The sequence below is a fragment of the Buceros rhinoceros genome, unplaced genomic scaffold, assembly GCF_000710305.1.
Source record: "Buceros rhinoceros silvestris isolate BGI_N320 unplaced genomic scaffold, ASM71030v1 scaffold34238, whole genome shotgun sequence".
Taxonomy (NCBI): Eukaryota; Metazoa; Chordata; class Aves; order Bucerotiformes; family Bucerotidae; genus Buceros; species Buceros rhinoceros.
Window position 1 is genome coordinate 518 of NW_010427989.1, and position 15,225 is coordinate 15,742.

Below are 15,225 nucleotides of genomic sequence, written 5' to 3' on the forward strand. Positions count from 1 at the left end.
CTTTCCCTCGCCCTCCTCTGTCCTTCATCCATTCATCCCCTTCCATCATTTCCCTCCCTCCACCTTTCCCTCCCGGCCACGCCACATGTGCAGGGAAGACGGACGAGCAGCCACCAGCAATTGGCTTTCAGGGCATTTCCCAGCCTCTCCCCACACCTAAAATAACATTTCAGGTTCTTTAGATCCGTCTTTACCCATCAGAGCAAGAGCATCCCAAAGGTGCCAGCAGCAAAGGCCGAGTCGTTTCCACATTTATTTAGGATTTAATTGGTTTATTTAGAAGTCAGCGGTACCTACAGAGATTAAACTGCTCCTTCCACTGCGTTATGTCCCTGCCTTTCTGCTGGCCGCAGCCGGCAGCCAGTGATGCTCGGGGCAGGGACACTGGTCCCACCTCCATTCCTATCTCGGCACAGATCCCTGCTCTGGGGTCAGGAGATGAATCCTGTGGCCTCCTGCAATAGCTTTGTCTCAAGAACTTTCACACCCTTTTTTTTCACCCTCCAGTACCAGCGAATCCGCCAGCCAGCCTGCGGGCGAGGTCTGGCTTTGCAGCCACAGGGCAAAATGTGGGGTTTCGATCCGGGGTGAGGCTGTCGGAGGGTTTCACTGCTGTGAAAGGATGGATTAAAGCCGAGAGACCAAGTCAGGCACGTTTCGCTTCATGGCTTTTCATACTGGACCCATCGCAATGAGCAGAGCCGCTGCTCCCCTGCAAATAACCACCAGCCTCGAACTTGCAGCCTGGAGAAATCACATTCTGCAAATCCATCCCGAGAAATCAGAGCAAAAAAAAATCATCTCTGCTGGCAACAAGGAACCCGGCTGGGTCCCCTCCCCACACTGAACAAGGCATCGTTTTGTTGGCTGCCGGAGCCGTGGGGAAGCCGCCGCAGGCCCCCTCCAACTCCCGTGGCTCAACTCCCATGATGCCATCGCAAGGATCACAGAATCACCCAACGGTCTGGGCTGGAAGGGACCTGAAAAGCCCCTTAGTTCTACCCCCCCTGCCACGAGCAGGGCCACCTTCCACTAGACCAGGTTGCTCAAAGCCTCTTCCAACCTCCGAGCGTTTTCCTCGAAAACCCAGGACGCTGCTGGCGCAGGCTGCCAGAACTCACGAAACCCTCAGCAAATACGGTATGACTCCTCGATGATGAAGTAATCATCACTGAGGGGACTCGACGCCTGGATTTTCTCATGCTCGGCTTAACAGGGGATTTATTCAGGGGAACAGTTGGAGCATGCCGCAGCAGCAGCTCATTAGCATCACACAATGCCTCTCCAGCAAAAAGTGGGTTTAGTTTTCCCAGTGTAACTTTATGGTAAGGGTTTGGGAGCCACACAGAGCTCAGGTTAGACTCGTATTAAAAGCCCTGAAACAGGTTGAATCCCACTTGAAACAGCAGGGAAGGGCGAGGGAGCAGCAGGCAGCCTTCGCTTTTCTCCCCGCCAACACTCGACCCCACGGAGGAGCGGTCAGAAGAGCCCTTCGGGGGGTGAGAAGCCCCCGAACGCAGGGTTACTCCTGCACCCCATCGCTCTGGGATGGACAGTTCGCCAAACACAACCTTCCTCCTCCCACGCAGCAGCAGGACCAGCAAAGCGGCCACACGCATCCCCTGTGAAGGGCTGGATCTGCCACGGAAACACCCCCTGCAGGGAGGAGTAGGACAACGTAAAAGGTTACGGGGTTTAAGCACCAAGAGGGAGGAATGAGGTTACATAAAGTTTTACAGGTCGGAGCAAAGACCTTGAATATATTAAAGAAAACAGACACGGGGATGAAGTCAGCCACACGCGCTCCAAGGTCGGTTTGGGCTCTTCAGGCGATTCGGGGGTTGATGGGCGGCTCTTAAGTAACCAGTAACAAACACAGCTACTCACACTGAAGGGCTTCCCGCACCGAAGGGCTTCCCGCACCGAGCTGGGGCGGGGGCTGCAGTTGGCAAGTGTGGGAACCGCTGCATGAATGACGTCAGCAGAAGAGATGTCAACGTCCGCATTAAAGACTCTGTTTCAGAGCAAGACAAAGCTCGGGGGAAAACCCCCACCCTTATCCACACAGAGTGAAGCAGGATCCACTTAGCGCAGCCCCAGAGAAGCCCCCGACATCCCTCCTTACTGCACACGAGCATCACTCCCAGCGCTGCCACGCATCAGCCCAGCCGTGCTACCGCTACCCACTGCCGCGGCACCCGGAACAGCGGGTGCGGCGTGTTTTCAAGCTAGACATCACCCTCCTACCCCTTCTTTGGTCTCCATGTCAGCACGGGTCTCTAGGCGGCTCCCACTTCCTACTCAAGGAGTGGAGTTGAGGTGAGGGAAGTGCTCCTAATGAAGACAACCTCCCACGCCCTCCAAAATTTCCGTCCCACTCGAGTATCTGCACGTACATCAGCTGCTAATTTTAGGAGGAAGTTTCCAGCCATGTGTGAGAGCTTCTCGTGGAAGCTGAACACCACAAAGTGTATTTCTAGGGTGACTTGGCCCTGACACCGATGGGCACCCGTGGGAGTAACAGCTACTACCTGGAAGACAACTTACAGTCACGGCTTTGGATTCCCACGATATCCCCCGACATTTACCAAAGTCTGGGATGTGGTGAGATTTATTGCTTTGGGTTTACGTACTAAGGAGCAATACAGTCTAATAAAGAAGTTAACTCTGTCCCGTTCCGGCGCTTTCCCTTCTGCCCAGCCTCATAGGAAAAGGCGTATGGATTCCTACTGCCATCGTTTACTCCAGCGCACTCCCACCCTAAGAACACACCCAAGGAGTGATGGTCGAGCACAAAACGGACACTTCATGCATTTTATTGAGTCTATTTAAATTTGCATTATGACATCTTACATAGGGAACAAACTCCTCCTAAACGTCTGCTATCGAAGCTGGTCAAACTCTTGTCCGATGACCTCGGAGTACCATTTTGTATTAAACAAGTCCCGGAGAAACAGATGTACAAAAAAAAAAACCAAAACAAAACAAAAGAAAGAAAGAGAAAATAGAACTGTTACATTCTCAGGTGAATTCAGGGCTTCCCAACCAACGGCCTTACTGGCAGGCCATGAAATTCAGGAAAGAGACTCGGGTGTTTTACCTCAAGGAAACAAACCCAGATAAGCCAATCATAATAAATTCAGTGGTGTGTTTCCTCGTGAGAAAAAGGAGGAGAAAAAAGAGTTGCCTCGTATCAAGAGGAGGTTGGGAAGCCCTGGTATAACAGAGGCAAACTCCTTGTCTTTTTTACCACCACACAACTTACACGTCCTTTGGGTAAGTTACCATCGATTCTGTCTCTTCACCCACCTCCTTTCCCCCCTTGTCAAGCCTAGTCAGGGTCAGGAATATTCCTGAACTGTTAGAAATTCCCCTGAGGTGGCTCATCCAAAGCGCCTGCTCCTGGAAGGCGGCAGAGGAGCAGTTCCGTAATGCCCGGTTACCTCATCCGCTCCACGCTTGCCACTTCCACCCTTCAATGGACCAACGCGAGCCCCCGCGGCAGGAGCAAGGGTGACCAGTGAGAAATCCGAGACACCAGACGGGGACATGGATTAACGAGGAGGACCCCAAACTAAGGAGAAGGCTGATGGGATGAAGCCTTGTACTGCAGCGTGACCACGCTGGGAGACTGAGACCCCCTCATCGCAGTGCGGTGGCAGTTGAGACAAACATCGGATAGAGCAGGGACACTGCTCGGCATTTGCATAACCCGGAGTGACAGGGAGCTGGAAGGACAGTCGTTACGGTCCACTGCACCAGCTTTGGTGGGAAATCCACTCGCTGGCAAGTTGACACAATGGACAATTAACTGGTGTGGCACCAGGGCGGTGCAGCCGCACATCAACACTTCCCACAATGCCTCTTTAAACTGGCAGTGAGCAGATTCTATCTACCCTCATCAAATAATTTTTAGAACAAATCAATTAACAGCCTACAAGTTCTCTGCAAAAACTCCAACGTGTTTGAAGAAATAAAAAAGTGCCTGTGAAAGGGAGATCTAACAAACGCCAGGAGTAACTCTCCAGTCTTTTAACAGGTAAAGGCTCAATTGAAAAAAAAAGCAAGCACCCACAGCTCTGTATCAGCTCATCATCTGAGTTAGACTATCAAGCACACTCATTAATAAAAAATACTGTGTGTTCTCCCTGGCTTCGGCCTCGTGACTGCTTTAATTGCTGTGCTCAGAGGTCCTGGGGGTACTGGGCTGTCCTGAATGAGCCTGGATGGATGAGCTCCTGAGCAGGAGCCTGGGTGGTTTGAAAAAACCACCATGATATCTACTGACAAGAGGGAACCTCCTCCAAAACCGAAACAAAGCAACAGCCTTCACTGGAAAAGAAACCGCTGCTCCAAGGGAGGAGCCGCAGCGCGATCCTGGCGTTGAAGGGAGGCTGAGAGGCTCCCACACGGTGGCACTGCGGACCAGTGATGCTAGGAGGCTGGCTGCGCCTCTCCAGGCTCACCACTTCTGCACCACCAGGCCTCAGAAGCGACAGAACTAGTCACTCTACCCCGCCATGTGGCCAGGAGAGCGAAGCGGCTGCGTCCCTCCTGTCACACCAGCAAAGCGCAAAGCCAGGGAGGCGTAAGTACAAACGCTCAATACCAGAATAATTCATAAACTGGAGATCAGGCTAATTGTGACCCTCGTTACTAGCGTCTTCCATACTGCGTTGGCAACTCAAGTGTTAAAATTGGTTTCTCCTGCCTCCCACCTAACTGTAAAGAGCAACAGAATTACCACAGCGGCTACGCCAGCAGGACTCTGCTCTCCCAGCAGTTTAACTTCTGCCAACACCTCCCGACACCAGACAACCACCCCCCAGCGCCCCCAGCACGCTTGGCCTCGGATGAGGGATACAGACCCCTGGAACATCCCAGGCCTTCTGAACCGAGGGTAAAACATTGTGTTCTTGGTACCTCTGGGAAACCTCCCAACGTTTTATTAGTCACGATTGTTACAGAAACGAAGTGTTACGGCATGCCACGATTAAGCTGTAACAGAACTGCAAAGTTGATTCCACCAACGTGAACAGTTACTGGAAACTCAGCCTTAGTCAACTGGTCTCCAGCCTTAGACCTCAGAGGTGTCTGTCATGTAAAAAGTGGGGGTTTCCCTCTGACTTTACACTCCAGTAAGCCAGTAAAGCTAGTGGAAGCTGCACCTTGGTAGCACGTATTGGCTATGTGAAGGCTAGAGGTGCTATTTTGTTGAGGAAATTTTGGCATCAGAAGTCCAGCTCCTGAGATCAAGGGCTAACTTGCAATTTTACAGCATGATGCGAGAAGGAAAAATTCAAAGCCGTGAGCTCATATGGCCTCTGCCACAGGAGTGTGTGCCACGAGGAGGAAAGGGAGCTCAACAGCCACACAGGAGTTCCCACCAAACCCACCACCACAAAACACACATGGAGAAAAAACCGGGAACTGTGGAATCCTGAACTAGCTGAAGAGACGTTAACACGGCTTAGAGCAGACTATAGTTTATGCAGCCACCACTAGAAAACACCAAAACGTGTTTTCACTAGGAAGAGAGGCCCGCGTGGGTTTTGCCAATGAGGAACAAGCAACAGTTCCCATCAAGCCAGCAAGAGCAGTTCGTACCCTCCGAACTACTGCCCTGCAGGTTAAATCAAGATTGCCTTCCCTGCTGAAAAAGAAAAAAATCATTAAGAGAATCAAAGAAAGGACGGGTTACTGAGGGCAGAGGATGTTCTCCCTGACACCAAGGAGCTGAGATACATTCCCCAACTCTCGGTGTCGACATGCCACCCACAATCTCAAAAGAAATCCAACCTGTCATTTCATCTGGCCCATAGGAGCATTAAAAGTTTGTGTGTTTTTTACATGCTGTTTGGAATTGGCTGCACAGTCACGCGCTCTCCCATCATCAATCCTCATTTTCGGATTAACACTCTGACAACCCATTTTCCAGTCCATACGGAAGTTATTTTCCTGCGTCACGTGAGTCCCAGGCTCCCGACACCAGGTCTATCAGCATGTTCACCCAAAAGATCTGGAGGGTAGTGACCAGGGAGGGAAGAAAACTTGTCAGTACTTGTCTGCTGAATAATCAGACAGAGCTGCCTCAAAACCTGAAAGGAAAACTCCACAGAAAAACTGGGCACGTACTGGTACATACTGGTCTGTGTCATTACATATTAGCAGCCACACCGAGAAATAACCAGCCCTTGGAACCGCTTCTTATTTTTATCATCTTTTCGTGGCGTTACTGAGCCAAAACACTGCAATTATAACATTTAATTTCCATTTTTTTAATGCAGTTAAGATGTCTAATTCAACCGGTTTTATATTACAGTAGCTGTTCACATAAATAGTACAGATATGCTCTGCTCTCGACAGGAACACGTTACAAAAGCAGCTCTCTTCGGTTTGCTCTCTGTGTGGTGGGGTCTGTATGAAAAGCGTTCTTGATTTCTAAGCATGATACAATTTTAATTCGTAATGCGTTAGTACAACAGCGCGTTGGAAAAGTACTGAGCTTCTACAAAAAAGCTTTACAATTTTAAAACAGATTTGTTTTGTTTTTTTTATTTAAACAAGCATAGGCAAGTCTTATATTTCCACGACATGATAAATATCCCGGTTAAGCTGACAGCTCGTCCTACAGCGTGCCATAGTGATGGGGAAAGGGCTAACATTAGTGTTATTTACAGACAGGTCCAATATTAACCCAGTACGGAAATTAAAAGTATGTTCAAGTGTGCAATTAAGTTTGTATTATTTTTTTGGATAGTTGGATTTCTCGCAAAAATTCCTCTACGACTCAGGGACGTTTAGCTGGGATGAATTCTCAAAGAGCTCCTCCTTAGCGCAATCTTGAGGACAAAACGTTTAATGGACTGGGATGGCAGGCGCTGGGCAGGGGAAAAGAACTTAATACTCCTCACAAAGAAAAAAAAAATTAAGTGGCAGATGTCTTTGGACAAGCAAAATTTAACACCCAAACTGACTAGATCTTGAAAACCCTAATTAAAGAAATTTTCCAACTTTAAAAGCTTGAATCCAGCGAAAAATGTTGTCATGAGGGAAGATTCACTCCAAGTCATTACTATACACTGAGGCACCACTCAAAAAGTGGCCATAAAGGAAGTGACTTCTTTGCCCATCACTATCACACCAGCTGCTTGGCCGTGAATTCAGATCTCGCTCAGACAACGCTCTCTCTGTTACCAGAAGCTAAGACAGCTCTGCGACAAATGGGACAAGTGGAATTCTCCGATAACCAGCGATCGATGCAGTGGACGTGGTACTCATGTGAACAAGGCAGTTTACGGAGCTTGTTGCCTTCCGTGTACTCTGTAATACACACGCTACAGGTTTTCAGAGCGTCGCTCTCACCAAAATTCCTCATCGCTAGGTTGTCGATTTGCTCTTTGGTGAGTCCCCTTGGCTGGTCATCGTCATCTTCGTTTAGTAGGAAAAATTGTGCTAGGCTAAGGAATGGTAGAGATCCACTTTCTTCAAACGTGACCGATCCCCTTGTATTCCGACCTTCCCGTCTGGCACTGGATGTCGAACCCCCTTCATTCCCACCTTCGTACACCTCCCCTGAGCTAACATCTGTACCTTCATTGCTTGAAGTCCCACCACCTCCGTTCTGAGGCTCAGAAGCATCCGCGTTCTGGTTCGGGGCTGGGCCGTTTGGATCTGCATCGCTATCGCTATACATGAAGTAACTCAGCTCCCCGAAGCCTGTCATGATCTGCCTCAGCATAGTCTGAATGGCAACTGACGTTGTCTCGCTCAAGCCTGTGTTTAAGATCCTACGGATAGGAATCCTAATGGTGCTCACGTAAGTTCTCACTCCAGCCCGTTCCGAACGGGAAAACGTGCGCCTAAACCCTCCCCGTTCGCTTTCGTAAGTGACCGTGTTGTTTGGTGTCTGGGACCTGGACCGTGTTCTGTTGGCTATGCTGTCTCTTTGCCGATACTCTCCTGGGCGAACTCTTCTCACCTGAAGATCAAGTACTATGGTAGGAGGCCTCTGCCCAGGAGTTGCGGACTCACTGGTGCCGTTAGTTTCTGAAGAACCCGCTGCTTGAGGAGCAGGTCTTGTTTCAGGGGTTGAAAACAGAACTGCGTTTTCACTTGGCACCTCAGTCCCCACTGTATGCTGCCTTAATGTCACGTGCTGCCTAGTTCTAGAGCTTCCCTCAGCTTCGTTCACTGAGGAGTGCTCAAGTGTTTGAGATGATGTATTGTGGTGAGACCTGCGAGGAGCCTCACTCACCGGATTAAGAGGTGACCTACTTCTATCAGTCCTAGCCCGCGTTCTCCGCTGTTCTGGACTCCTACTTCTCGCTCTCCTCTGCCCCCTAGGAGGGGAAGCCTCCTCAGCTGCCAGCTCCTCTGAAGCACTCCTTTCTGATCCAGGCTGCCTTATAGCTGGCGATTCAGACCTCGGGATTTCAGAGTCACTTTGGCTGTTTTCCAAATCCTCCCCACTGGAAGGCTCCACAGATGGCTCATTCTCAGTTTCTGGATTGGCGTTCCCATTATTACGGTTGACATTTATTTCCAAACTGAATCTGAAGTCACCACTATTTGGGTTAGTCCGGCTCACTGCTCTCCAAGACTGGTTTCCTCGTTGCCCACTTCGTGTTGTATTTCCAGTCTGTCGGACTGAGTTAAGCCAGTCTATTATAGAATCTCCATTTGAAACATCTTCTGCAGACTCTGCACCTGTGAAAAAGACAGGGAACTACCAAAATTAGAGGACTGAACTCATTTTGGAGCCATCTTTTCCAAGAACATAATTGCTTAGTTCAACAAGTGACAATTTAGAATTGCTTAATCCTAGTGCTTATCCTCAATCCAAGTGCTATTGTGGTTTCTCACGAGCCTCACGATTCTTATCGACCAGAGCTCTTTTAAAGGAGCAGGAGTGGACATTTTTCTAATGTGTACAGATAGGCTGCAGCCGTCACATAGCAAACAAGTCATCAAAAGAACACACATTGTTTATCGTGAGTAAATAGAAAGTCACATTTCAGGTGTCATAAGACATCAATATTCTGTGTTTTCCTTTCCAAACAATTAAGTGATCTATCGACCGTTAAATAGAGAATTAAGTTTGTCCTGACCCTTCACTTGAAGAATGGCTTTACAGCAAATCTGTCTCGCTAAAGAACCAACCCTAGTGGCGAGCTCCAAGCGTCCTCCACCGATCTCTACAGAAGGGGGGTAACAAAAGCAATACTGCATCTTTGGAAGGGAAGAACGCTGATTAAAAAAAGAGGGATTGCCAAAAAGCGTCCCAGAAGGAAGCTGACAGGAAGGCAATCTTAAACAAAATATGAAAAAAAGAAACCTAACTGTAAATTTTATCTTGATGCAGGTAACAGACGTGTTATGAGTGAAATCTGTCCCCAGCTGATCTCTGCAGCAGACATCAGACACAGCATTCACTTTGTTTTGAAATGCAGTTCACCTGGCACCTGCCTAGGCTTAACTTGTTCCACTCCTGCACTCAAGTTAAGGTCCGTATGGGGTGCTAAAGTTCAGAGTTTTCACAAATACTGTATATACCTCTATTCTCATCACTGTTTTGCTGTGGCGGACCTTCTTTAACTTGGTGTAGCCTTCTCAGCAACTCTTCTTCAGTAATTTCACCTTAGAAAATAAGCAAAATTTTCCAAAAATATTTCCAAATCATACGTATGGCAAGCATTATCAAAAGCTTCTAAAGAAGGTACAAGCCACCGCTTTTTTTTCTAATTAAATCCTGCCATAACGAGACTGCCAAACAAGTTGCTAAGGGGAAGTTCAGGCACTTCAGCACCCTTGTCCTAAGGAAGTTTTGCTGAAGCTGAAAGATCCAAGTTTCAACCTATTCAAGACAGACATGCTTTCTGGTTCTGTAACCTCTGCAGCTTAGCAGCAGTTTTCTGTCATTCAGTAACAATTAAATGGCTGCCCAGAGTAAAATATTTAAGACAACAAGCTTGAAAAAAGGTTTAAATTAGTTGAAGTCAGGTTTGAATTAGGTCTCATCCTCTAAAAAGTCAATTTAAAGGAATAAGTCAATGGAAAACTGACACAGAAACGCCCACGCGGCATCTCGCGCCAGATAACCCATCCTAGTTGCGAATTCTTAACCTCACCAGCACAAAGTTTTCACACAGATGCTTACAGGCGATTACTTTCCCACCAGTAACTGGAACTGGGTTAACTCTGGGTGTTCCCACCACGTTGTGCTAGACTTCTGTATCTGATGAATCCACATCATACTAACTGCCTCTCCACTAGTCAGGGGACCGCTCAAATTTGAGTGTGCATGAATCAGCAAGAAGCTACTTCCCACCACGGAACGCAACTGCAGCACACAAACAGAATGGGTGCAACAGTTCCAGGAGAACAGAAAAGCACACGAACCGCCTACAAGCAATTCCAGCAAGATGCAGGTACACCAGCATTACCTACCTGGTGTTCCTAGCAAATTGTTATCTCTCATAAGCCTGTAGTCCTCTTCACTCAGGTTGTTTACAAACTGATAGAAAGCTTCTTCTCGATCTAACCGATCCAGCTGGCTCTGACGTTGTGCTTCCGACTGATCGACATTTCCTTTATCACTAGAATCTGAGCTCTCCATCTTGATGAGTGGAAGAGTACCTAAAAAAGAGAAAACCAACCCTTCATCCAGCGCAGTGAAATACGGCAGGAAGTTTAGGCATGTTTAAGCTGTACCACATTCACCGTTATCCTTACATTTGAGGGGAGGAAGTAGTTTGCTAATGAAACTTCAGTTGCATACCCACGAGGATCAAAAAATGAATTCTCAAAGCATGAACCTCCTCAAGAAGTACAAACAACCCACGTGAATTTCAACAGAATGACGGCATTATGAAAAAATCAAATACAGAAGATGTTTTGGAACACAATGTGTGCGACAACACCAGCACCTCCACCAACCAAGGTTACTTGTTTCCTCAAAAAAAAAAAAGGGTTTGTGAAATCAACTCCATTATGTCAAGAGAAGAATTTGCTTGTTTCAGCATTTACTGAATCACTGATGTTGACAACTAAAGTTTCCAGGACAAACCACAGTGCAGATCAGGTATAACTTCTGCTATGAAGAGCTGTCTTCTACACTGTGTATTTTTTAATATCATAGTCTCCTCATTATACTTTTCATTTGAATAAGATCCTTGACCACGTGTGTCTCAAAAAAAGAATGATGAATGCCACATCTGTATTTGATAAATTATAACAAATACACGCAAATGCAGGAGACCACCTGGCACTAGTTGCACCATATACATATAGCAAGTGAAGTTAAAATAATAACTAGCTTCCTTAACACGAGGCCTTGCTATTCACAACATCAAGAATTTTCCTGTACAACCAGTAGAAACTAGTTACTCGGAGAGGTGATTAGCAAGCTAATCCTCTGCGTGTGAAAAAGCTCTGCCATAACGTTCCCCACCAGAAAACACTCCTTTCATTTAAACCATACTTCACGTGACACGAAAATACTGGAAGAATAAAGCTTTTCTGCTGCTCACTGGAAAACTTCCAACACTTTGACATCTGTCTAGTGCAAAAAGCATCTTTTTTTGGTTTGTCAGCACAGCTGTCAAGTCGAGACTGCCCACAGTTCACATCAGTGCTGCTCCACAGCAGCGCAGCACTGCGTGATCTCCAGGGGTACTTGACTTCAGCTGCTATTGGGAAAATTAAAGTGCACGGACAACCTCAGTGGAGAAAATTCCACAGGATAGGACATCCCATTATTGCCAACTTGCAAATTATAAAATAGCTCCTCCAACCCTCTTTGTCCTGAATTCTGATACAGTAGAACTTGTTTGTACATTGGTCATGGCACAAACTCGTGACTTGTTGCCACTCAGTAATACAAGGTATTACGCGGTTCTGTCAACTTCTGCCATTTTACCAAAGAAATTTGGCTTATTTCTCCCCTATTTCTCAGCCAGCAGCAGCAGTCACTAGGGTTGGTACCGTTGCAAGTGGAAGCCTATCCGTGGTGCTAAATCTCTGGTGCAATCTGAAGGCAGTGTGGCCCGCCTGAAAACTTGCTGTCCAATACGGCGACAGACAAACCCATTCAGGGGGGAAGTTGTGCAATGGTTTCAGCAGGTACGTTCTGCTCGGCCTGGGCTCTGTTATGAAATCGGTGTGCTCTTCAAATCTCAGACATTTCTAATGAGAAGATAGCTTGCTTGAAACTCAAACAACATTTTACAAGCTTTCTGTGGCAGAATTATGACTCCAAGAAACTTCATTTAAAGACATATTTATTCTAGGGAAGATACTAGAAATGCAAAGACAGCTGTTTTTAAAAGAAACATCTGAACAAAGCCTCAAGAAGAACGAGAGACTTGCATTCAAAATAAAACCTTGAAAGATAGGGATACACATGTAAACACTAACTGGCATTCCCTTTTTCAGGACAACAATGAGATAAAGTTGACAAGAAGATAAAGAAAATAAGGGAAGATAATAAAGGCACTATGGGACAATGTAAAGTTTTGCAAACAATTTCCCCCAACTGACTGTTGCCGTGGTATTTACTGACGTTAGAACACACAGACTGGCATCACACAGAGGGCAACGTTAACATTCTCGTAAGCATTAGACTAACTCTGTGCTGGCTTTAGAAAAGCAAACCGTGCTATCTGTACAGAATATGGCATTTGTGTACTGCTTGTGCTTTGAAGTTTTCCTTTTAACAGCAGGCCCCAGTGCTGGCAGGCACCTTAGCTGTATAGTGCCTGTTTGACTCAAAGACATTTTCCCCAGTGCATTTCAGGAGATGAAGGGGCACGGTTCTTGGTCAGGGAAAAAGGGAGAGTCAAAACGAGCGTAGGTGGGGTGGGAGAATCTCTGCTTTACCAACAAACTGCTGTACACTTCGAGAGGTGATCCTTCAGGATATGCTCAGAATACGTCACACTCAGTCTTATTTCCAGGTCTGCTCCTCTTTCCCCCCTCCATCACCTTGCATCTTCCCTCTAAAACCATAAAAATCAGCTATTGGTCAAGACTGAGAAGATACTATTGCTGACAAATAAGGCCTTGGGAGGTGGGATCTTGAAGTAAGAATTTCATTTACACTATTTCTACTCGTGACAAACTCACGGTATTTTCTTATTGCAAGCTACTGTAACAGATTACACTATCCCACTGTACCCCAATTCCATGCTGCTTAGCTTCAATGTTGCAGAAATGCAACAGATCTGTACAGCGTGTTTACACTGATGGAACTACAGACGGCAAAGAAACGCACAAATGCACAGCAACACATTCTCCCCGCCTCACTCTTGACAGCAAATGGGACAATACTCCTCAAACTAGAGCTCTGACAGTAAATGGAAAATAGGATTTTTACCCCAAGGCTTCTTTTACTTCCTCTCTCTTCACTGTTCACTCGGCTCGTTGTCCACATTGACCACGTCAAGCTTCACCACCCACAGAGCACGTGACCAGACTGAACCTACTCAAATATTAGACTACTACTGTCTCAGCACAGCTCCGCAGGTCCCATCTGGCTGCACACCAGGATTTCCACTCTGGCAGTTACGCCATCACCTCACTCTCATTTCAGCATGGTCAAGTGTTGCAGAAATAACCTGAAAACCTGTCCCTCATTTGGGATTCTGCTCTCAGCTCATACACTGCAGAAAATTAAGACTGGCTTAAAGGAAGCTGAGTACAGGAACACAGGGAAACCCGAGGAGGGAAAACCAGCAGGGATACTATTAAGTTACAACCAAATAGTCAACATTTGATTATCTAATAAGCAGGTACACTTCATTTCTCTTTCTTTCAGTGGTTTAGTTCAACTCAAAGTAAGACTTTGTTCTTATCCGAGCTAAAAGATTCAGAATTTCCTTCTTTAGTGTCCTCCCTTGACAGCACCAAGTTGACAAAGGGTGGGGAAGGTCACATCTCAGAGCAGGAAGTTCAGATCTGTCAATTACTGCCAACTTCAGCTGAGATACCCAGTAATGAACATCTCCGTGTGGAAAAACAGGGAGGGGGATCACCTAAAGCTTGCACAAAACACCACAATCACAGCTAGAATAAATGACTTTCTCCTTAAAAAAAAAAAAAATTAAGGGAATTACTCTTCGACAGCTGAATGTCCAGACACAGTAACTACAGTGAATTCTTAACGGCTGTTCCCATCCTTGCACCAGTCAGCAAAGCATCTTTCCTGCAGTTACGCTTCAACAGTCTCGGAGATTTCAGAGCACAAATGATGAGCTGTCTCTCCACTGCTGCTGGAGACCGCAGGAGCAGAAACAGTAAGCCCACAAAAGGAACTGGTTTTATTCCAGAGGAAATAATGTTATGCTCTTTCGGATAGGAACAATTTAAGAGTAATAGACACTCCTTCACTAATGCAAATTTATCATTCTTACAGTACAAGAGATATTTTACATTTTCCCTCACACCAAATCATGTGTAAACTAAATGCAATCAGTCCAGAATTCGTTACTGCTTACAAAGCATCTAGTGGGACAGCAAGCAGCAAGATAGAATACTTGCGTTGTCCGTTTATCTTCAGCGATAACACTATCTCCATATGGACTACAGAATTCTCCTCAGAAAAACCACTAATGGTCTCAAATTTTAACAGGGAAAAGGCACTAAATTGGTTAACGGCAGAAACAACTCTGATGCTCCCAAGCTAGCTGTGCAACGATTTCCTCTGTAACTCCCCCCATCTGGGCGTTACTGGTGTATCTCAACGGTACGTGACAATTTGTAGCGCCCTGTATGTTGGGAATGTTTCCTGAATTACCTCACGTCCCAGCAACGTAATTAATACCTTTACATAAACAAAAAAGATGAAGGCAGTATGAGTAAGTGCTCCATAGAGGTGCTCAGCAGAGGGCTAATTTCTCATTTATGATTCATAACCTCATCTTCATTAGGCATGTCAGCCAGCAGAGTACCTTGCTTCATGTCTGCAGAAATTATCAAACCCTTTGACTGAAAGAAGTGACTCAGTAGTGGAAGCCAGAAATACTAATTTTCTGGCTTGGGTTGTTACAGATGAGCTATTGTTTCCTCCCCTGCTTTCACTGAACGGACCTCAGAGACCTTTCAGCTGTACAGCGCAAGTACACCTCAGCTGTCTGTCCAAAGCGCCTTCCGTGAGCTCAGGCTTCGGCAGCTCTAACACGCCACCCTGCCTGGCAGGGCCAGCCCCAACAGCCCTCACGCCAGCCC

At 46.7% G+C, this 15,225-nt stretch overlaps 1 protein-coding gene across 1 annotated transcript; it reads right to left on the reverse strand.

The window, feature by feature from the left end:
* Positions 1–6,843: 6,843 nt before the first annotated feature.
* Positions 6,844–10,630, reverse strand: RLIM (ring finger protein, LIM domain interacting). The gene is made up of 3 exons (XM_010142131.1): positions 10,450–10,630; positions 9,556–9,639; positions 6,844–8,709 (listed from the first exon to the last, which is right to left on the reverse strand). Exons 1-3 carry the CDS (start codon positions 10,616–10,618, stop codon positions 7,175–7,177), a joined length of 1,788 nt encoding a protein of 595 aa, XP_010140433.1. The 5' UTR covers positions 10,619–10,630; the 3' UTR covers positions 6,844–7,174.
* Between the last annotated feature and the right edge of the window lie 4,595 nt (positions 10,631–15,225).

What these genes read in the sequence shown, in the direction of transcription:
- RLIM (XM_010142131.1), bottom strand. Translation starts at nt 10,618, where the DNA reads ATGGAGAGCTCAGATTCTAGTGATAAAGGAAATGTCGATCAGTCGGAA. An exon ending in CAATTTGCTAGGAACACCAG is followed by an intron (nt 9,640 to 10,449) that starts GTAGGTAATGCT and finishes TTATTTTCTAAG; the next exon opens with GTGAAATTACTGAAGAAGAG. An exon ending in AAACAGTGATGAGAATAGAG is followed by an intron (nt 8,710 to 9,555) that starts GTATATACAGTA and finishes TCTTTTTCACAG; the next exon opens with GTGCAGAGTCTGCAGAAGAT.